The sequence below is a fragment of the Taurulus bubalis genome, assembly GCF_910589615.1.
Source record: "Taurulus bubalis genome assembly, chromosome: 14".
NCBI classification, from domain to species: domain Eukaryota; kingdom Metazoa; phylum Chordata; class Actinopteri; order Perciformes; family Cottidae; genus Taurulus; species Taurulus bubalis.
This window is the reverse complement of record NC_136602.1, coordinates 967803-989787: the sequence shown is the minus strand read 5'-3', so window position 1 is coordinate 989787 and position 21985 is coordinate 967803. Positions and strand designations below refer to the sequence as shown.

Genomic DNA, 21985 nt, shown 5'->3' with positions numbered 1-21985 from the left:
TAACATAACGCTTCGTGGTCTCCAGGTCTTGGTGAAGTGGTATAACATAACGCTTCGTGGTCTCCAGGTCTTGGTGAAGTGGTATAACATAACGCTTCGTGGTCTCCAGGTCTTGGTGAAGTGGTATAACATAACGCTTCGTGGTCTCCAGGTCTTGGTGAAGTGGTATAACATAACGCTTCGTGGTCTCCAGGTCTTGGTGAAGTGGTATAACATAACGCTTCGTGGTTTTCAGGTGTTGGTGAAGTGGTATAACATAACGCTTCGTGGTCTCCAGGTCTTGGTGAAGTGGTATAACATAACGCTTCGTGGTCTCCAGGTCTTGGTGAAGTGGTATAACATAACGCTTCGTGGTCTCCAGGTCTTGGTGAAGTGGTATAACATAACGCTTCGTGGTCTCCAGGTCTTGGTGAAGTGGTATAACATAACGCTTCGTGGTCTCCAGGTCTTGGTGAAGTGGTATAACATCTACAACGCCCCCGGTGGGCCCAGTGCTCACGTGGAGTGGAACCTGTTCATCACCTGCTTCATGACGCTGATGGGATACAACACAGAGCGCCTGAACTGGACACGCAACGTGAGTTCAGAGCAGGACGGGGTTCTCCTGCTCCTCCTGCTCCTTCTCTTACTCTTCCTCCTCCTCTTCTTCCACCTCCTCCTTCTACTCCTCCTCTTCCACCTCCTTCTGTTCCTTTTTCTCCTCTTCCTCCTCCTTCTATTCATTCGCCTCCTCTTCCTCCTCCTGTTCCTTCTCCTCTTCCTTCTCCGCTTCCTCCTCCTCCTCCTGTTCCTTTTCCTCTTCCTCCTGTTCCTCCTCCTCTTCCTCCTGTTCCTCCTCCTATTCCTCCTGTTCCTTCTCCTCCTCCTCTTCCTCCTCTTCCTTCTTCTCCTCCTCCTCCTCCTCCTCCTCTGATCAAAGCACCTCCACTTTTAAAGAGCATATAGCTCTTAATGAAATTTCTTTTAATTTTCTTCATTCAGAATGCATTAAGCGAGCTCTTCAACCAGCTGTAACATTAATAACGCTCTCTCCCTCCTCCTCCTCCTCCTCCTCCTCTTCCTCCTCTTCCTCTCCACAGCTGCATTTTGAAGTGCCTCTCTCTCCGGTGATTGCGGCGAAGAAGGCTCGGCCCTCTGACGGAGGATCTGAAGAGGTTTGTGATGTCATTATGAAATAAAACTCAATAAAATATTTTTTAAATCAATAAAAACATTTTTTTTATTTTTTAAATCAATAAAATATTTTTTTAATTCATGAAATTATTTTAAAAATAATTTAATTTTGACATGTGGTCCTCTCTGCAGGACCTGGACTACCTATTGGGGTCCCACTACCACCGGCAGATGAACTCTCAGCCCGTCTGCTCCTGCAACCCTCTGAGCTCTGAGACCCTCTCCTCGGTGAGTCTCTTCCAATAACCTGTATTCATATCTATAAACACAATAACCTGTATTCATATCTATAAACACAATAACCTGTATTCATATCTATAAACACAATAACCTGTAATCATATCTATAAACACAATAACCTGTATTCATATCTATAAACACAATAACCTGTAATCATATCTATAAACACAATAACCTGTATTCATATCTATAAACACAATAACCTGTATTCATATCTATAAACACAATAACCTGTAATCGTATCTATAAACACAATAACCTGTAATCATATCTATAAACACAATAACCTGTATTCATATCTATAAACACAATAGCCTGTAATCGTAAGTGTAAGTAAACTGACTGGGAGATAAGGAAACGGAACTTGAAATGCTTTATCTTCCAGTGTGACAGACGGGACTGTTTCTGCCAATTCGGTTAGGACAATCGGACAAATACTGCCTCGAAAATATGAAACTCTTTACATGTATATTCTCCCCCCCCAGGGTTCCTCTCCCCCCTCCCCCCTCACCCTGGACAGCGCCGCCCCCCTGTTCCCTCACATCCCGGCTCTGTTCTACGTCCTGCACCTGCTGCACCAGGAGCTGCAGCTGGACGAGCTGCAGAGGGCCAGAGCCTCGTCGCTGGTCTGCCTGCTGCAGCAGCTGGCCAGGTGTGTGTGTGTGTGTGTGTGTGTGTGTGTGTGTGTGTGTGTGTGTGTGTGTGTGTGTGTGTGTGTGTGTGTGTGTGTGTGTGTGTGTGTGTGTGTGTGTGTGACGTGTCCGACGCGTCCTGAGGGCTTCAGCAGGTGTCAAGTGACTCCTCCCACTCAGCAGGTGGAGTGCTCTGAAGGGCTCTCCAGCTGATGTTCGTGGGCGTCCGTGAAGCACATTTTTACACCCGATGATGGTTTTTATGAGGCATTGTATTTGACATTTACCTCAATAATTTGCAGGATGAATTGGTTTTAATCCTGTTTAAGATGGAGAAGTCTTAATAAATATTGATTTAGGCCGTTAACCATACGCTGTAGGGCAGATCTAGTATTAAATACCATTGAAATATTAATCGTTTAACAAGTTATTATTTTACATCAACACAGAAACACACACAATGGAAACTAAACTGTTTAATAACTGCTAATAAACACAATTACTATGAATACCTCAGAATAGATGTGGAAAAAATAGGGATTGAGAAGTTTGAAAGCAGACGGGATGAAGTACCTTTTTATTTCCCTGTGTGACACACACACACACACACACACACACACACACACACACACACACACACACACACACACACACACACACACACACACACACAGCTGAACAGTGCATGGGAGTGGGAGATGGATTAAAAAGTATTGATCATCTGATGTAAAGCAGGGTGGTGATGACTCAAGGCAGTAATTACTCAGAGACGAGTTAAATGTCACTGAAGCTCTTTGAGAACGAGGAGACGCTTTTAGATGGAATGTCCCGCGGCAGACGAGCTCTTAAAGGGACAGTACTGATGTTTACAAGCTCCTGTATAGTACTTATGTGTGTCTTTATACGTGCATGAACACTGTATATGTACTTATATGTGTCTTTGAACACTATATATGTACTTATATGTGTCTTTATACGCTCATGAACACTATATATGTACTTATGTGTCTTTATACGCTCATGAACACTATATATGTACTTATGTGTGTCTTTATACGCTCATGAACACTATATATGTACTTATGTGTCTTTATACGCTCATGAACACTATATATGTACTTATGTGTGTCTTTATACGCTCATGAACACTATATATGTACTTATGTGTGTCTTTATACGCTCATGAACACTATATATGTACTTATATGTGTTTTTTTTTTACGCTCATGAACACTATATATGTACTTATATGTGTCTTTGAACACTGTATATGTACTTATATGTGTCTTTGAACACTGTATATGTACTTGTATATGTCTTTGAACACTGTATATGTACTTATATGTGTCTTTGAACACTGTATATGTACTTGTATATGTCTTTGAACACTGTATATGTACTTGTATATGTCTTTGAACACTGTATATGTACTTGTATATGTCTTTGTACGCTGTATATGTACTTGTATATGTCTTTGTACGCTGTATATGTACTTGTATATGTCTTTGTACGCTGTATATGTCCTGATCCGTGTCTGTGTGCCCAGAGACCTGCAGCTGGACCAGTATGTGGACCTGTACTGGAGAGACTACCCCTCCTTGATCAGCGGCTTCACTGAGAGCTGCGTCATCGACCAGAGTAAGAAACAAAGGACCAGACAGGAAGCTGACATATCAACTTAGTGATGCAGATTCATAACCTCCTCCTCTGCTGCCTTCCCTCTCCTCAGCTCTGATTGGTCAGATGCAGCGCCCGTCCTTCCTGAGGGAGGAGCCTCCGTGCGTGCTGAGCTTCCTGATTGGCTGCCTGCGGGCGGATCCGAGCCCCCCCTTCCCCTGCCTGCCCGGCATCTGTGAGCGGACCAGGCTGCTGGTTCTGGTACGTCAACATGCTTATTGTTTACCAGGCTGCTGGTTCTGGTACGTCAACATGTTTATTGTTTACCAGGCTGCTGGTTCTGGTACGTCAACATGTTTATTGTTTATGATGCTGCTGGTTCTGGTACGTCAACATGTTTATTGTTTATGATGCTGCTGGTTCTGGTACGTCAACATGTTTATTGTTTATGATGCTGCTGGTTCTGGTACGTCAACATGCTTATTGTTTATGATGCTGCTGGTTCTGGTACGTCAACATGTTTATTGTTTACGATGCTGCTGGTTCTGGTACGTCAACATGTTTATTGTTTATGATGCTGCTGGTTCTGGTACGTCAACATGTTTATTGTTTACGATGCTGCTGGTTCTGGTACGTCAACATGTTTATTGTTTACGATGCTGCTGGTTCTGGTACGTCAACATGTTTATTGTTTACGATGCTGCTGGTTCTGGTACGTCAACATGCTTATTGTTTACCAGGCTGCTGGTTCTGGTACGTCAACATGCTTATTGTTTACCAGGCTGCTGGTTCTGGTACGTCAACATGCTTATTGTTTACCAGGCTGCTGGTTCTGGTACGTCAACATGCTTATTGTTTACGATGCTGCTGGTTCTGGTACGTCAACATGCTTATTGTTTACCAGGCTGCTGGTTCTGGTACGTCAACATGCTTATTGTTTATGATGCTGCTGGTTCTGGTACGTCAACATGCTTATTGTTTACCAGGCTGCTGGTAACAATCAGATTAGAATTTCCTTCAAATAAAAATATGAAAAAGTTACTTTAAATATATGTACAAGAAACAAATATAAAATAGAAGAGAAGTACAGTATTACAAAAAATGTGATAACAATATGTCCAAGAAACACAAACGGAAGAACAATACTAAAGTAGAAATACTATAGAAATATAGAATAGATAAAAAATACCATTAAAATATGAAGGAATATTATAAATCAAAAGCATGCGAAAGAATTTTTATAAAAATAAGGAAAATGTACTTTTAAAATATGTACAAGAAATACGTATAGAATAGAAGAAAAATACATTGAAATATAAAAGAAATGCTATATATGTCAAACGTGGAATAGAAGAGAAATACATTAAAATATAAAACATGAACTTGTGCTTCTCCTGCAGAGTTACGCGCTCTACATCGTCGGAGATGAAAGCGCCACGTCGACCGGAGCATCCAAGTACCTGGTGAAGCTGTCTGCAGGTGTGTGTGTGTGTGCGCGTGTGTGTGTGTGTGTGTGTGTGTGTGTGTGTGTGTGTGTGCGTCTGCGTGGGCGGAGAGTTTTTATTTATTTTTCATAACACTTGTCGTCCCACATGAAGTCCTCGCTCAGGGAACACAAGGCGACCTTCACTCGACCCGCAGCTGAAGAGCTTTTTACTTTTAAAGGACGAGCGTTATTAACCAATCAGAGAAGAGCGATGAACGTTATTAACCAATCAGAGGAGGTTTGAGGACGCTCTGGAACTGTTGTTATGGAAGAAATAACAACAGAATGATTTCACTCACAAATACAAAGAAGAGAGAGAATTAACCTGTTGACCTGTCTGTCTGTCTTTCTCTCTGTCTGTCTGTCTGTCTGTCTGTCTGTCTCACCCCTCTTTCTCTCTCTCTCTCTCTCTCTCTCTCCCTGTCTCCCCCCTCTTTCTCTCTCTCTTTCTCCCTGTCTCACCCCTCTCTGTCTCCCCCTCTCCCTGTCTCACCCCTCTCTTTCTGTCTCCCCCTCTCCCTGTCTCACCCCTCTCTTTCTGTCTCCCCCTCTCCCTGTCTCACCCCTCTCTTTCTGTCTCCCCCTCTCCCTCTCACCCCTCTTTCTCTCTCTCTCTCTCTCTCTCTCTCTCTCTCTCCCTGTCTCCCCCCTCTCTCTCTCTCTCTCCCTGTCTCCCCCCTCTTTCTCTCTCTCTCTCTCCCTGTCTCCCCCTCTCGTTCTGTCTCCCCCTCTCCCTGTCTCACCCCTCTCTTTCCGTCTCCCCCCTCTCCCTGTCTCTCTCTCAGGCCAGAAGTACTGCATCAGTGAACCTCACTCCAGAAGGTAATGACTCTCTCAGCAATGAGAAGAAGAGCTTCATGGTTTCTTTCATCATTTAAAACATCACAAACATTAAACAGCTCCACTATGTTCTGTCGCTGGCTCCTTGTTGTCGCTCATGCTGTGTTGTTGCAGACAGAGGTTGTCGCTCATGCTGTGTTGTTGCAGACAGAGGTTGTCGCTCATGCTGTGTGTTGTTGCAGACAGAGGTTGTCGCTCATGCTGTGTGTTGTTGCAGACAGAGGTTGTCGCTCATGCTGTGTGTTGTTGCAGACAGAGCAGTGTGAAGCTGCAGTCCTCCAGTGAGAGTCTGGCGGAGCAGCTGGTGGTCTGGCTGGCCTCAGAAGGTGAGAGCTCTCACCTCCAGGAGGACCAGGACTCTCTCCGTCTGGAGTGTCTGCAGTTGGTAACCGTTCCTCCTCTGTCCAGGTTTCACCCTGAAGGACCTGGAGTCGGTCCCCTTCGGCGTGGCTCTGCCCATCAGAGAGGCCATCTACCGCTGCCGGGAGCAGCCGTGTTCTGATTGGTCGGAGGAGGTGTGTCTGCTGATTGGGCGACAGGATCTGACCAAACAGGCCCACAAGATGACCCTGGCCAAGAGCAAAGCCGTGAGTAGAGCTGTTCATCGTACGCGTGACGCAGAAACAAAACGTCATGCAGATTAAACCTGCAGATGCCTTCCATTCTCTTTTGTTGCATAACATCTTCTTTAAACCTGCAAGACACCGAGGAGTTCATGATGAAGACAACTCTGAGGAGAGTGTGACATAAAGTACACGCAAATTAAAAGTGAAACATATTTTACTTATTTTAGATGACCAAAGCGATGACGTGTTGTACCGATTTAAAGGGCCAGTGTGCCGCACTAGAAGTCTATTGGCGTACATATAATATAATATTCATAACTATGATTTCATTAGGTTGTGTTTTGGTTTCCTCAGAACGAGACTTTCACGTGTTTATGCCACCGGCGCTCTGGGTACCGTGGTAACGCTCCTAAAGTAGTGTTATTATGGTATGGATGGCATTCTGTTGGTTGTAATCTGCAGTCAATAAATCCTCCATTCTGTCCAAATATAATATATACTTGGACAGAATATATATCTTGTTATATATGTCTGTGAATTTCTTTATTTTTATTTCCTTTACAAAGCAGCTGTGTTTATTCCCAATAATTATAAATGTGAACAAATATGTATGTGTGTGTGTGTGTGTGTGTGTGTGTGTGTGTGTGTGTGTGTGTGTGTGTGTGTGTGTGTGTGTGTGTGTGTGTGTGTGTGTGTGTCTAGTCTGTGGGTTCTGGTCTCTCCTTGGACCCTCCGGTGGCCACAGAGGCAGACGAGGAGGAAGATGGGATGTCGGACATCATTCAGGAGGTATCGCGCCGTGAACCCGATGAGGACCATCTCTAGATGTGTTGTTGTTGTTGTTTACGCCGTTTGTTCCCCTGCAGGTCACGGGGCTGATCTGGAGTCAGGACCTGAGGGTCCAGGAGGTCCGGAGGCTCCTGCAGAGCTCCAGGCCGGTCCGGGTCCGCGTCGTCCAGCTGCCGGAGGTTTCCGACCACGAGTACATCGAGGAGAAAGAGAACAAGTGGGTCAGGCTTTCATCTCTCCCACGGTCCTCGAACCCATCACGTGTGTGACAAACGCTTCCTTCCCGAAACGAAGATTAAAATTGTGATATTTCATCAACGACATTTTACTCTACGCGTCTCATTTAAAATCTCTCCTCAAATAAACCGATTCCCGTCAAATTCGGGTTAGAAGCCGCTACTCTTTTTATTTTTTATTTTTCTCAACTTTGACCCGTGCGGCTTCAATATCGGTGCGGCTAATTTGCCGATTTCTAAATTTAGCAGCAGTTGCAGAGACATACATGTATGTTGGTACATTGATGTTCACGTATGTTTAATGGATGTTCATAACACTCAGTACATGGAGGGACTTAGGACCCAGGGGATTCAGGTAGTTGAAGAAAAATACAAATACACAACTTTATACGCCATTAAATGTGCCGAAAAGAATATTAGAAATTAATGTTTGCGTGAGTTAATTATATTCGACATACATTTAGATTTATTTATTCATTTAAGTAATACATTTTTGTAAGTTTATTTATTAAATGAAATGTATGTATTTATTATTTTTTTTCTTTTATTTACTTTTCTAGTAAAATTGTCTTTTAATTTATTTTCACAAACTTTTGACATTCATTTATGTCTTTTAAATTCATTTGGAAGTTTATTAATTAATTATGAAATATATGTATTCTTGCATTTATTAATGCATTATCTGTGTCACTGTTGTATCGTCTTTCTAAAAATACAAATCTTTCTCTCTTTTCTTTTTACACATCAGTTGTTTGTCTCTGTTTTACATGGGGAACTCCTTGTGATATATATATATATATATATATATATATATATATATATATATATAATGTATGTATTAATTCATGACTTCCTCCTGCAGACTCCTGCAGCTGTGCCAGAGGACCATGGCGCTCCCGGTGGGCCGAGGCCTCTTCACGCTCTTCTCCTATCAGCCGGTACCGACCGAGCCGTCACCCGTCCCCAAGCTCAACCTGACAGGTGAGCCAGCAGGGGGCGCTACGGCCCGCCACGGCAGGAAGTGCTGTGACTCTCAGGGGGTACCAGGAAGTGCTGTGACTCTCAAAGTACATGACTGATTACTGTGCATTCCCTCTTTTCCTCTGTTCTCCAGGCCGCGCCCCCCCGAGGAACACGATGGTGGACCTGAACAGCGGGAACATCGACGTTCCTCCCAACATGACCAGCTGGCCCAGCTTCCACAACGGAGTCGCCGCCGGACTGAAGATCGCTCCGGCCTCGCAGGTCGGTTACAAATATGAAGGAAAATACAAATACACAACTTTATACACCATTAAATGTGCATAAAATAATATTAGAAATGAATGTTTGCGTGAGTTAATTAATTATTTGTGATTCTGTTTTTATATATTTAACTTATTATCAACCTTTTTATTAATTCCCATATTTATTTACTCTTCTAGTCGAATTGTCTTTTTCTTTATTCATTTATTTCCACATTTTACATTAATTAATTAAAGTAATACATAAGTGTAAGTTTATTTATAAGTCATTAAAGGTATGCATTTATTTATGTCTTTTTTTAATTCTTTTTTAATTTGATTTACTCTTTTAGTAAAATTTTCTTTTTATTTATTTATTTATTTTCACAAACTTTTGACATTCATTTATTTCATTTGGAAGTTTATTTATTAATTATTAAATATATGTATTCTTGCATTTCTTAAAGCATAATTTTTCCTTTGACTTTTTATCCTTTTTTTATTTTACGAAAAACTTCGTAAAATAAAATTTGAAAGTATTTATTTATAAATTGGCTATGAATTAATATATTTATTTACAGACTTAACAATAATTCACTGCATGTTTCCAGTCAGTCAAACTCATGACTCCTCCTCTGTGGTCACATGACTCCTCCTCCTCTGTGGTCACATGACTCCTCCTCCTCTGTGGTCACATGACTCCTCCTCCTCTGTGGTCACATGACTCCTCCTCCTCTGTGGTCACATGGCTCCTCCTCCTCTGTGGTCACATGGCTCCTCCTCCTCTGTGGTCACATGGCTCCTCCTCCTCTGTGGTCACATGGCTCCTCCTCCTCTGTGGTCACATGACTCCTCCTCCTCTGTGGTCACATGACTCCTCCTCCTCTGTGGTCACATGGCTCCTCCTCCTCTGTGGTCACATGGCTCCTCCTCCTCTGTGGTCACATGACTCCTGCTCCTCTGTGGTTACATGGCTCCTCCTCCTTTGTGGTCACATGACTCCTGCTCCTCTGTGGTCACATGACTCCTCCTCTGTGGTCACATGACTCCTCCTCTGTGGTCACATGACTCCTCCCCCTCTCAGGTGGACTCGGCCTGGATCGCCTACAACAAGCCGAAGAGCCCCGAGCTGGCCAACGAGTACGCAGGCTTCCTCATGGCGCTGGGCCTCAACGGACACCTCACCAAGCTGGCCACCATCAACATCCACGACTACCTCACCAAGGTACACACACACGCACACACACACACACACACACACACGGGTCTAATGACAGCTGGCCGGACTCGTCCCGGTTGGAGCTGATCAGGTATGACATCCCACGCTGGCTATTACGTCATCAGCTGTGATGTCATCATGGCTTCTCCCCCTCATCATGGCTCCTCCCCCTCAGGGTCATGAGATGACGAGCATCGGGCTGCTTCTGGGCGTGTCCTCCGCCAAGCTGGGCTCCATGGACATGTCCATCACGCGGCTGCTGGGGATCCACATCCCCGCCCTGCTGCCGCCCACCTCCACCGAGCTGGACGTCCCGCACAACGTGCAGGTGAGCCTCTCTCACACACACACACACACACACACACACACACACACGCGCGCACAGGGAGTGACTCTGTGGTCTGCAGGTTGCGGCTGTGATCGGCATCGGGCTGGTGTACCAGGGGACAGGACACCGACACAATGCTGAGGTCCTGCTGTCTGAGATAGGTGAGTGTGTGAGAGTGTTAGAGGGCCTAAAAAGGTTTATAAGTGTAGAGAGAAATCTGTAATTATAACCGAGGTACGGGTGCGCTTCTTTTGTTCACCCATGTTTTTTGTGAGCCAGAAGCCATCAACTTTAATTCATATGTTTTATAATATTTGTGTGTGTGTGTGTCAGGTCGGCCTCCTGGTCCAGAGATGGAGTACTGCACAGATAGAGAGTCGTACTCTCTGGCTGCTGGTCTGGCTCTGGGGATGGTGTGTCTGGGGGTGAGTCTCAACACTGTCCTCAACTCTCTGCTGCTGTGTGTCTGGAGGAGGTACTGACACGGAAACACTCCTCTACCTCCTCTCTCTCTCGCCCTCTCTCAGCATGGCAGTAACCTGATCGGGATGATGGACCTGAACGTCCCTGAGCAGCTTTACCAGTACATGGTGGGGGGTCACCGCAGACCTCAGGCCGGATCCAGCAGGGAGCGCCACAAGTCACCCAGCTACCAGATCAAGGTTTATAGTCAATTCTAGTCAATTATAGTCATTTATATGCAATCATATTCATTTACTGTAAAAGTCGGGTTACAAGCCGCTCTTACCTCCGGTCAGTGTCCCCGCTGTAGCAAGCTAGGAGCAGCACTAGGAGCTAGCGGAGCGCTAGCGGAAGTTAGTTAGTAACCCGACTTTTACGGTACATTCATTTATATTCATCATTCATGTTGACGATCGTAACAATGAGCTCAGAGCTGGTAAACAGCTCATAATTCATCTCTAATATCTATTTCATATTCATGTGAAAACATCTGGATTCATTCTAGTTCATCAACAACACTACATTTTACTAGATTACACCTGAACGCATCATGAGAACGTTCTCATGTACCTTCAGCCAGTACTCGTGTTCACTGAGCAGAGCCTGAACGCATCATCATGTAACTGATGCTGTACTGGTCACATGATCACATGTTCTACTGGTCACATGATCACATGTTCTACTGGTCACATGATCACATGTTCCACTGGTCACATGATTACATGTTGTACTGGTCACATGATCACATGTTGTACTGGTCACATGATCACATGTTCCACTGGTCACATGATCACATGTTCCACTGGTCACATGATCATGCTAATCATTGTTTCCTCCAGGAGGGCGACACCATAAATGTGGACGTGACGTGTCCAGGAGCCACGCTGGCCCTCGCCATGATCTACCTGAAGACCAACAACCGGTGAGAGTTTATAGATGCTAACGACGGTGACTCCTCTGGTTGTATAGAAGTCTATGCTTCATGTGTTAAAGCTGCATTCTCTCTCCTCTGGTTGTATAGAAGTATATGCTTCATGTGTTAAAGCTGCATTCTCTCTCCTCTGGTTGTATAGAAGTATATGCTTCGTGTGTTAAAGCTGCATTCTCTCTCCTCTGGTTGTATAGAAGTATATGCTTCATGTGTTAAAGCTGCATTCTCTCTCCTCTGGTTGTATAGAAGTATATGCTTCATGTGTTAAAGCTGCATTCTCTCTCCTCTGGTTGTATAGAAGTATATGCTTCGTGTGTTAAAGCTGCATTCTCTCTCCTCTGGTTGTATAGAAGTCTATGATTCATGTGTTAAAGCTGCATTCTCTCTCCTGACCACCAGGGGGTGACTCCTCTGGTTGTATAGAAGTCTATGCTTCATGTGTTAAAGCTGCATTCTCTCTCCTGACCACCAGGGGGAGTCTGATTGTATAGAAATCAGACTCTTCTTCCTCTTCCCCTCCTTTTCCACTCTTCTCTCCTCTTCCTCTTATATCCTCTTCTCTTTCTCTTTTCTCTCCTTTTTCTTTTCTCTCCTCTCCTCTTCCTCTTATATCTCATCCGTTTCTCTCCTCTTTCTCTCCTCTCTCCTCTTCCTCTTTTCTTCCTCTCTTTTCCTCATTCAGAGGTGCTGAATGAGGGTGTTAACACCTCCTCCTCTCTTCCTGGTTCTCTCCATCAGGTCGATCGCTGATTGGCTGAAACCTCCAGACACCTGGTTCCTGCTGGATTTCATCAAGCCGGAGTTTCTGCTGCTGAGGGTTTGTGTGTGTGTGTGTGTGTGTGTGTGTGTGTGTGTGTGTGTGTGTGTGTGTGTGTGTGTGTGTGTGTGTGTGTGTGTGTGTGTGTTCTTCCCACCTCTATAATCTGATGCCTCTCTCCTCAGACTCTTGCTCGTTGCATCATCATGTGGGATGAAATCCTCCCGAACACTGAGTGGGTCAAGAGTAACATACCCCAGGTGAGAAAACACACACACACACACTATTGAGCTGCAGCGTGTCACGGTGACATGTAACGCTCTGGGTGTTTCTGAGGTTTTTCAGTTTGATTCAGTCCATCAAAGTTTTTCCATTCGCTGTTCAAACTCAGCGTTGACTGATCCTGGACCTCTATAGACCTCAGTTTCCAGTCCACCAAGGAAAGACCCAGAACCAACACTAGAACCAACATTACCACTTTAGACCACAGGGGGCACTAGAACCAACACTACCTCTTTAGTCCACAGGGGGCGCTAGAACCAACACTACCTCTTTAGTCCACAGGGGGCACTAGAACCAACACTACCTCTTTAGTCCACAGGGGGCACTAGAACCAACACTACCTCTTTAGTCCACAGGGGGCACTAGAACCAACACTACCTCTTTAGTCCACAGGGGGCACTAGAACCAACACTACCTCTTTAGTCCACAGGGGGCACTAGAACCAACACTACCTCTTTTGTCCACAGGGGGCACTAGAACCAACACTACCTCTTTAGTCCACAGGGGGCACTAGAACCAACACTACCTCTTTAGTCCACAGGGGGCACTAGAACCAACACTACCTCTTTAGTCCACAGGGGGCACTAGAACCAACACTACCTCTTTAGTCCACAGGGGGCACTAGAACCAACACTACCTCTTTAGTCCACAGGGGGCACTAGAACCAACACTACCTCTTTAGTCCACAGGGGGCACTAGAACCAACACTACCTCTTTAGTCCACAGAGGGCACTAGAACCAACACTACCTATTTAGTCCACAAGGGGCACCAGAACCAACACTACCTCTTTAGTCCACAGGGGGCACTAGAACCAACACTACCTATTTAGTCCACAGGGGGCGCTACACGCGCTAGTACGTCAGTATTGGTTCTGTGTTTCAGATCATGAGGGGCACCTTCGACCCGTCAGAAGACATCAACATGGAGACTATGGCGTGAGTATGGAGGGTCATTGTTCACGTTGAGGCGTCTGGTGTGACGTCTGGTGTGACGTCTGGTGTGACCGTGGTGTCGGTTTCTCTCAGCCAAGCCCAGGACTACATCACCGCCGGCGCCTGCATGGCTCTGGGTTTACGCTTCGCCGGCTCTGCCAACTCCGACGCCTTCGACTGCCTCTACGAGTTCGCCAGGACCTTCATGGAGATCATGACCTTCGCCGGTACAGCGGCCGTCGTAAGTGTTCGTTACACTATCTAGGTGAAACTGCACCGTTCATCACAGCCAGGAGCTGTAAGTAAAGGCAACCGAGACTGAGCTTCACATTGTGATATTTCATGAAAAACTTTTAAAGTAGTACTGGTGATGTTCACATACATGTACTTCAGACATTGACTTGTCTGTCTCTCTGCCTGCCTGCCTGTCTGTCCTCTGGTCGCGCAGCAGACGGGTTACTACAACCTGCAGACCGGTCTGTCCATGATCCTGCTGGCCATGTCCATGGTGATGTCGGGCACCGGCAACCTGAAGGTGCTGCAGCTCTGCCGCTTCTTCCACAAGAGGACCGGAGGGGAGATGAACTACGGCTTCCACATGAGCCACCACATGAGCCTGGGGCTGCTGTTCCTGGGGGGGGGGCGGTGAGAGACACACACACACACACAGAGACACACACACAGAAGATCAAAATCACTAGAACCAGTCACATTTAAAAAAAACATGACAAAACAATCCAACAAAACTGTGGCACTAAAACAGCGCTTCAGTTCCAGTACCAGCTCCTTCTCCATTTAGGGCGGAAAATGTCCGCTCGACAGTGACAGTCAATATTAGGATCGTCACCGCCAAACATGCCCGTAACCCTCTATGAGAAAAGCGTCATCAGTAAATCCACCAGCAAGTCTGTTTCTCCTCCTCCTTCAGCCATTGAGTGTTAAAAAAACAACTATCAATGTCTTCTTAACTTCTCTGACTACTACTGAGTTCTGCTAGCAGCTAGCTAGCTTTCCGTTGACACAGGAGTCACGCTGGCCCACAGACCAATCGTCCAGAGCCTGCAAGCTGGCTCTGGACGTCAAAGAATACGCCCAGCATGTCAAACTAAAGATCTGATTGGTTGAAGACAATGACAATCAACGATAACGTCTTATGTACTTTAATAGCTATAACTTTGGTCCCTACATTGTTCCCTAGATTGTTCTCTACACTAGTCCCTACATTGTTCCCTACATTGTTCCCTACATTGTTCCCTACACTGGTCCCTACATTGTTCCCTACACTGATCCCTAGATTGTTCCCTAGATTGTTCCCTACATTGTTCCCTACATTGTTCCCTAGATTGTTCCCTACACTGGTCCCTACATTGTTCCCTACATTGTTCCCTACACTGGTCCCTACATTGTTCCCTACACTGATCCCTACATTGTTCCCTACATTGTTCCCTAGATTATTCCCTACACTGGTCCCTACATTGTTCCCTACATTGTTCCCTAGATTGTTCCCTACACTGGTCCCTACATTGTTCCCTACACTGATCCCTAGATTGTTCCCTACACTGGTCCCTACGTTGTTCCCTAGATTGTTCTCTACACTGGTCCCTACATTGTTCCCTACATTGTTCTCTAGATTGTTCCCTAGATTGTTCCCTACACTGGTCCCTACATTGTTCCCTACACTGATCCCTACATTGTTCCCTACATTGTTCCCTACACTGGTCCCTACATTGTTCCCTAGATTGTTCCCTAGATTGTTCCCTACATTGTTCCCTACACTTGTCCCTACATTGTTCCCTACACTGGTCCCTAGATTGTTCCCTAGATTGTTCCCTACACTGATCCCTACATTGGTCCTCACATTGGTCCTTACATTGTTCCCTACATTGGTCTCTTTTAGGCTGGCAGCTCTATAAACAGGGTGTACCAGTCGGTGGGATTGAGGCTCTTAAAACTGCTCAACGTGCCTCAAGCAGCCGTTTAATTGAAGAGCAGCGTCCTCCGTTATTAACCTTCCAAGTTAAGTCTGACCCGACTTTATTCTAATGGCTCCATTAGTCCAAGCACACACTTCACTGTGGTGACGTGTCTCTAAAAACCTGTTCGCTGTTTCATGTTTTATTGTGAACACAGAGTCAGAAAGAGAAGCTAACTAAAGAAAAGTACGATCTGGAGTGAATAAACTCTGCTTGTTGGGCCAGAAGGCGACGCTAGAGGCGACGCTAGAGGCGACGCTAGAGGCGACGCTAGAGGCGACGCTTTACGTGGCGAACACCCCAATGTTCCAAACCGTCCCACAAATGCCCCAATGGTATGAAAGCCCATTGCTCCAAATCACAACAGACAGAAGCAGTCTTTGAATAGTGAAAACTGGGCATTCGTGAGCTTTTAAAAGACATTTTAGTGACAATTTCAAGGGCCAAATAATTCTCCTATGATTTTAAGAGACCCCGTAATTCATCAGTTTGGTGTCGGACCCCCTGAGGCCCCGTGTGCCGTCACACTGATGCTGAGAGTTCAATAATGTGATGTTTGATTCCGTCTCTTAGATACACGCTCAGCACCTCCAACTCCGCCATCGCCGCGCTGCTGTGCGCCCTGTATCCACACTTCCCCGCTCACAGCACTGACAACCGGTGAGACTGACACACACACACACACACACACACACACACAACATGAGCTGGATATCTGAGTGTTGCTGTCGTTGCTGCAGCTACCACCTGCAGGCCCTGCGCCACCTGGCCGTTCTGGCTGCAGAGCCCCGCCTACTGGTCCCCGTGGACGTGGACTCCCTGAAGCCCTGCTACGCCCTCCTGGAGGTCACCTACAAGGTGAGTAAATCAGTCCGGAAAATCAAACAACTAAAGGTTTGAATGTAAAGTTTTAGCAGCATCCACACTCCCAAACTGCCATAAATAAACAAATAATTAGGAGGTTTGTCTTTCTAAGCAGCTGCAATATTGTAATAATAGTTTTGTTCTGCTCGTCCTCCTGGGGTCTGTAAATACACACAAACACACATCGAGACGTCCGCGGCTATAAAGAGACGAGAGGAAAACATGATGTTCTGTCTGCATCTATTATTTACACGTCATATACACATGTTTATATACCAGGAGTATAAACACCAGAAGAAAACTATTACACGCAGAACAATGAAGTGGACTAGACGGTTTCTAACAGCTTCAGGCCCACTTCATGTACTTCATGTACTTCTGTGACATAAATAAACATAAAGAAGCTCTGCATTAAACTTTAAGAGGGCGCTGCCTCTTTAAGAGGGCGCTGCCTCTTTTAAGACGGCGCTGCCTCTTTTAAGACTGCGCTGCCTCTTTTAAGACTGCGCTGCCTCTTTTAAAAGGGCGCTACCTCTTTTAAAAAGGCGCTGCCTCTTTGAAAGGGCGCTGCCTCCTTTAAGAGGGCGCTGCCTCTTTAAGAGGGCGCTGCCTCTTTAAGAGGGCGCTGCCTCTTTTAAAAGGGCGCTGCCTCTTTTAAAAGGGCGCTGCCTCTTTTAAGACTGCGCTGCCTCTTTTAAAAGGGCGCTACCTCTTTTAAAAAGGCGCTGCCTCTTTTAAAAGGGCGCTGCCTCCTTTAAGAGGGCGCTGCCTCTTTAAGAGGGCGCTGCCTCTTTAAAAGGGCGCTGCCTCTTTTAAGATTGCGCTGCCTCTTGTAAAAGGGCGCTGCCTCTTTTAAAAGGGCGCTGCCTCTTTTAAAAGGGCGCTGCCTCTTTTAAGAGGGCGCTGCCTCTTTTAAGAGGGCGCTGCCTCTTTTAAAAGGGCGCTGCCTCTTTTAAAAGGGCGCTGCCTCTTTTAAAAGGGCGCTGCCTCTTTTAAGAGGGCGCTGCCTCTTTTAAGAGGGCGCTGCCTCTTTTAAAAGGACGCTGCCTCTTTTAAGACTGCGCTGCCTCTTTTAAGAGGGCGCTGCCTCTTTTAAGAGGGCGCTGCCTCTTTTAAGACTGCGCTGCCTCTTTTAAAAGGGCGCTACCTCTTTAAAAGGGCGCTGCCTCTTTTAAAAGGGCGCTGCCTCTTTTAAAAGGGTGCTGCCTCTTTTAAAAGGGCGCTACCTCTTTAAAAGGGTGCTGCCTCTTTTAAAAGGGTGCTGCCTCTTTTAAAAGGGTGCTGCCTCTTTTAAGAGGGCTCTGCCTCTTTTAAGAGGGCTCTGCCTCTGTTACGAGGGCGCTGCCTCTTTTACGAGGGCGCTGCCTCTTTTAAGAGGGCGCTGCCTCTGTTACGAGGGCGCTGCCTCTTTTAAGACTGCGGTGCCTCTTATAAAAGGGCGCTGCCTCTTTTGAGACTGCGGTGCCTCTTTTAAAAGGGCGCTGCCTCTTTTAAGAGGGCGCTGCCTCTTTTAAAAGGGCGCTGCCTCTTTTAAGAGGGCGCTGCCTCTTTTAAAAGGGCGTTGCCTCTTTTAAGACTGCGCTGCCTCTTTTAAAAGGGCGCTGCCTCTGTTACGAGGGCGCTGCCTCTTTTAAGACTGCGGTGCCTCTTATAAAAGGGCGCTGCCTCTTTTAAGACTGCGGTGCCTCTTTTAAAAGGGCGCTGCCTCTTTTAAGAGGGCGCTGCCTCTTTTAAGAGGGCGCTGCCTCTTTTAAAAGGGCGCTGCCTCTTTTAAGAGGGCGCTGCCTCTTTTAAAAGGGCGTTGCCTCTTTAAAAGGGCGCTGCGTCTTTAAGAGGGTGCTGCGTCTTTAAGAGTGTGTAGTGAGAGTGTAACTCTGTGTGTGTCTGTGGTCATGCCTTCAGGAGACCAAGTGGTACACGGAGACGACGGTGGAGCTGATGGCTCCCACCATGCTCCCCGAGCTGCACCTCCTGAAGCGGGTAAGACGCCGACGCCGCCCTCGTGGTAAGCAACGGAATCGAGCGCACCCGCAGAGCCTCACTCTCCTCTGTCCACCAGGTGAAGGTGAAGGGGCCGCGCTACTGGGAGCTGTCTGTGGACCTGAGCAGGGAAACGCTGCATCTCCAGTAAGTCACTGGTTACCAGTTTACAACCATTGCATTACTGTTGGTCTCAGGTGAATCCATCATGGCGTACACGTGATGTGTTCAAGGACCGTCGGAGAGATGTAATCTGATGATGGTGAAGGTGTGTGTGTTTGTGGAGGTTGTGTGTGTGTTGTGTTGATGGACAGCTGTCCCTCAGGTCCATCCTCTCCAGAGACGGGGTTCTGTACGTGAAGCTGAGAGCCGGACAGCTGCCCTACAAAGACGACCCTCAGGGCTGGAAGAGCCTGCTAGCCTCCAGCGTGCACCACCACCGCTCTGGAGTCAGAGCCTTCAAGGTACACACACACACACACACACACACTGTCACTCTCTTTCTCACACATACACTCACACACTCACACACACACGCTCACTCACACACACACACTTGTATTTCCTTCACAACATGAATAGTTGTCCCTTTTCCCAACGTGTGTCTGCAGCCTGAAGCCATCTCCACCTTCACCTCCGAGCCGGCCTTGGTCTCCTTCGCCGAGTTCTTCTGCAAAACGTCTGAAGGAGTTCAGCACGTGAGTTTTCACACATGTGTATATGTGCACATCACATATACACATGTGATGTGATGTGATCACATGACCTGCCCGTGTGTTTACCCATCCACACGACTACGTTTCATAGCGCTCTTTTTCACCCTCACTCCTTATTTTTCTGCAACTAAACCAACTGCAGTGTGAAGAACTTCTACTTCCTGTTTACGCTGTGAGCGGTCATGTGACCGGAGACCACCGCCTCCATTAAAATCACAGATTCAATGGCGAATAGAAAAGTCGACCACCTGAATGTATCCGGACACTTTAGAGGGTGAAAGGGTTAAATCCGGCTGGGGCAGCGCCCTCTGGTGGTCAGCCGCGTGACGTCCTCATTGCGCCCGTGGTTTAAGTGTGTGTGTGTGTGTGTGTGTGTGTGTGTGTGTGTGTGTGTGTGTGTGTTCGCAGAGAGACGACACACTAGTGCTGTTCTCGGCCATGCTGTATGAATGCGTGACGCAGGAATGCCCCGAGATGCTGCCCACTTACATCGCCATCGAGCAGGTAAAGAAACACTCACAATCACACACTCACAATCACACACTCACAATCACACACTCACACAAAATATAAGCAGGCATACATACATTTACTCACTTTTTACTGTTTACACCCAGATTTCACTAAATGTTTGCTCATGGACATTTGGTTAAAAGTCACTCATCCTCCCCGTCCCCAGGCGGTGGGCGCTCTCTGCCGGGCCGACCTGCAGCAGACCTTCCCCCTGTGGCAGCTGCGCCTGGTGGTGGAGCTGTGGGACAGCAGGGGGCAGCGCGGCCCGGACCACCACTCCCTGCTCACCAACGAGTTCCTGCCCGTCATGAAGAACATGGTGGACCTGCAGCTGGACCGCTGGCTGGCTGGTAAGGACTTCTATACAACCAGAGGAGAGAGAATGCAGCTTTAACACATAAAGCATATACTTCTATACAACCACAGGAGTCGCCCCCTGGTGGTCAGGAGAGAGAATGCAGCTTCAACACATGGAGCATATACTTCTATACAACCAGAGGAAAGAGAATGCAGCTTCAACACACGAAGCATAGACTTCTATACAACCAGAGGAAAGAGAATGCAGCTTTGACACATGAAGCATAGACCTCTATACAACCACAGGAGTCGCCCCCTGGTGGTCAAGAGAGAGAACGCAGCTTTAACACATGAAGCATATACTTCTCAGGAGTGTGTGTGTGTGTGTGTGTGTGTGTGCATAAATAAAGCTACACTGAGACGTTGTGTGTGTTTTCTTTCCCAGACAACAGCGGCGTGTTGAGGAGCTACATGAGGGGCGAGGCCCTTCCTGAGGCCGCCCAGTCCATCATGCTGGCCAGCTTCCTGGTGTACCGCTCCATCCCCAGTATGAGGAACACACACACACAGCTGGAGGGTGAGACACACTCTCTCTCACACACACACACACACACACACACACACCCACCCAACTGGAGAGTGAGACACACACACTGACCTTGACCTTTGACCCCTGCAGGCTGCAGCTCTTTAGGGGACTTGTTGGAGCGCAGCAGCCGGCTGAAGATCCCCCTCAGAGACCTGCTGAGGCTGATCCCCGTCCTGCTGGGCCCCGGGTCCGGACCCCAAGGCCCGCCGGGTGTCCCCCTGCAGGCCTTCTGACCGAGCAGCGTCCTACCTGCAGCAGCAGAGCCTCTACCTGCAGAGGCTCTACCTGCAGAGGCTCTACCTGCAACAGAGCCTCTACCTGCAGAGGCTCTACCTGCAGAGGCTCTACCTGCAACAGAGCCTCTACCTGCAGAGGCTCTACCTGCAACAGAGCCTCTGCAGGTAGAGGCTCTACCTGCAGCAGAGCCTCTACCTGCAGAGACTCTACCTGCAACAGAGGCTCTACCTGCAACAGAGCCTCTACCTGCAGCAGAGCCTCTACCTGCAACAGAGCCTCTACCTGCAGAGACTCTACCTGCAGCAGCGCCTCTACCTGCAACAGAGCCTCTACCTGCAACAGAGCCTCTACCTGCAACAGAGCCTCTACCTGCAGCAGCAGAGGCTCTACCTGCAGAGGCTCTACCTGCAGAGGCTCTACATGCAGCAGCAGAGCCTCTACCTGCAGCAGAGCCTCTACCTGCAGCAGAGCCTCTACCTGCAGAGCCTCTACCTGCAGCAGAGCCTCTACCTGCAGCAGCAGAGGCTCTACATGCAGCAGCGCCCCCTTCAGGCGGACGGCCACGAGACCGTCTGTCCTCACAGAGAATATGAGACTTTTGTGAAATGATATTTCTGTTTTTTTACTCACAAAGAGAGAAGTACTTGTACTACTCATGAATACTGTGTGTACTGTTGTGTGTATTCAGGACGTCACCCTCCAGATGGCAGGTGAACTTCCTGTTTGAGGTGAACTTCCTGTTTGAGGTGTTTCGCTGCTAATAAACATGGACTGAACATAACTTCTGCTCTCTGTCTTTACACTAAATAGATCATATAGATCACATAGATCATATAGATTACACAGATTATATAGATCATGAAAACAAATACATGAGAAGTATTCACAGAACTGGAAACAGAATCTCTCTTAAAGGGACAGTAGCGATGTGTAGAGGTTTAAGAGCGCCTCATGTTATCTGTGCTTTGTGCGCACGCAGCCACTCCTGCATGTCCCAGGATGCACTGCGGCAAGTTCGCTTCGTCTGATGAATTAACAAAATAAAACTAAATATTCTGACAACGGAACCCAAAAAACGCACACGTTCAAACCGGACAGAAAA

General features: G+C 46.9%; 1 protein-coding gene across 1 annotated transcript in view; it reads left to right on the top strand.

The window, feature by feature from the left end:
- anapc1 (anaphase promoting complex subunit 1) overlaps positions 1 to 20992 on the top strand; it is a gene marked incomplete at its 5' end in the record, with an annotated part of 34565 nt that extends 13573 nt beyond the window's left edge. Inside the window, 35 exons of the mRNA XM_079229925.1 lie at positions 446 to 577; positions 1080 to 1154; positions 1306 to 1401; positions 1899 to 2065; positions 3592 to 3683; positions 3775 to 3923; positions 5063 to 5141; positions 5934 to 5970; positions 6241 to 6314; positions 6397 to 6575; positions 7257 to 7343; positions 7421 to 7560; positions 8442 to 8560; positions 8694 to 8824; positions 9887 to 10027; positions 10197 to 10349; positions 10429 to 10510; positions 10683 to 10774; positions 10877 to 11011; positions 11651 to 11733; positions 12481 to 12559; positions 12685 to 12759; positions 13665 to 13717; positions 13808 to 13955; positions 14163 to 14359; positions 16261 to 16347; positions 16428 to 16545; positions 18454 to 18531; positions 18611 to 18678; positions 18857 to 18995; positions 19143 to 19229; positions 19656 to 19751; positions 19927 to 20110; positions 20503 to 20634; positions 20737 to 20992. Of these exons, the coding sequence (XP_079086051.1) occupies positions 446 to 577; positions 1080 to 1154; positions 1306 to 1401; positions 1899 to 2065; positions 3592 to 3683; positions 3775 to 3923; positions 5063 to 5141; positions 5934 to 5970; positions 6241 to 6314; positions 6397 to 6575; positions 7257 to 7343; positions 7421 to 7560; positions 8442 to 8560; positions 8694 to 8824; positions 9887 to 10027; positions 10197 to 10349; positions 10429 to 10510; positions 10683 to 10774; positions 10877 to 11011; positions 11651 to 11733; positions 12481 to 12559; positions 12685 to 12759; positions 13665 to 13717; positions 13808 to 13955; positions 14163 to 14359; positions 16261 to 16347; positions 16428 to 16545; positions 18454 to 18531; positions 18611 to 18678; positions 18857 to 18995; positions 19143 to 19229; positions 19656 to 19751; positions 19927 to 20110; positions 20503 to 20634; positions 20737 to 20879 (3927 nt within the window). The 3' untranslated portion in view covers positions 20880 to 20992. The remainder of the gene's footprint in view (positions 1 to 445; positions 578 to 1079; positions 1155 to 1305; positions 1402 to 1898; positions 2066 to 3591; positions 3684 to 3774; positions 3924 to 5062; positions 5142 to 5933; positions 5971 to 6240; positions 6315 to 6396; positions 6576 to 7256; positions 7344 to 7420; positions 7561 to 8441; positions 8561 to 8693; positions 8825 to 9886; positions 10028 to 10196; positions 10350 to 10428; positions 10511 to 10682; positions 10775 to 10876; positions 11012 to 11650; positions 11734 to 12480; positions 12560 to 12684; positions 12760 to 13664; positions 13718 to 13807; positions 13956 to 14162; positions 14360 to 16260; positions 16348 to 16427; positions 16546 to 18453; positions 18532 to 18610; positions 18679 to 18856; positions 18996 to 19142; positions 19230 to 19655; positions 19752 to 19926; positions 20111 to 20502; positions 20635 to 20736) is intronic.
- Between the last annotated feature and the right edge of the window lie 993 nt (positions 20993 to 21985).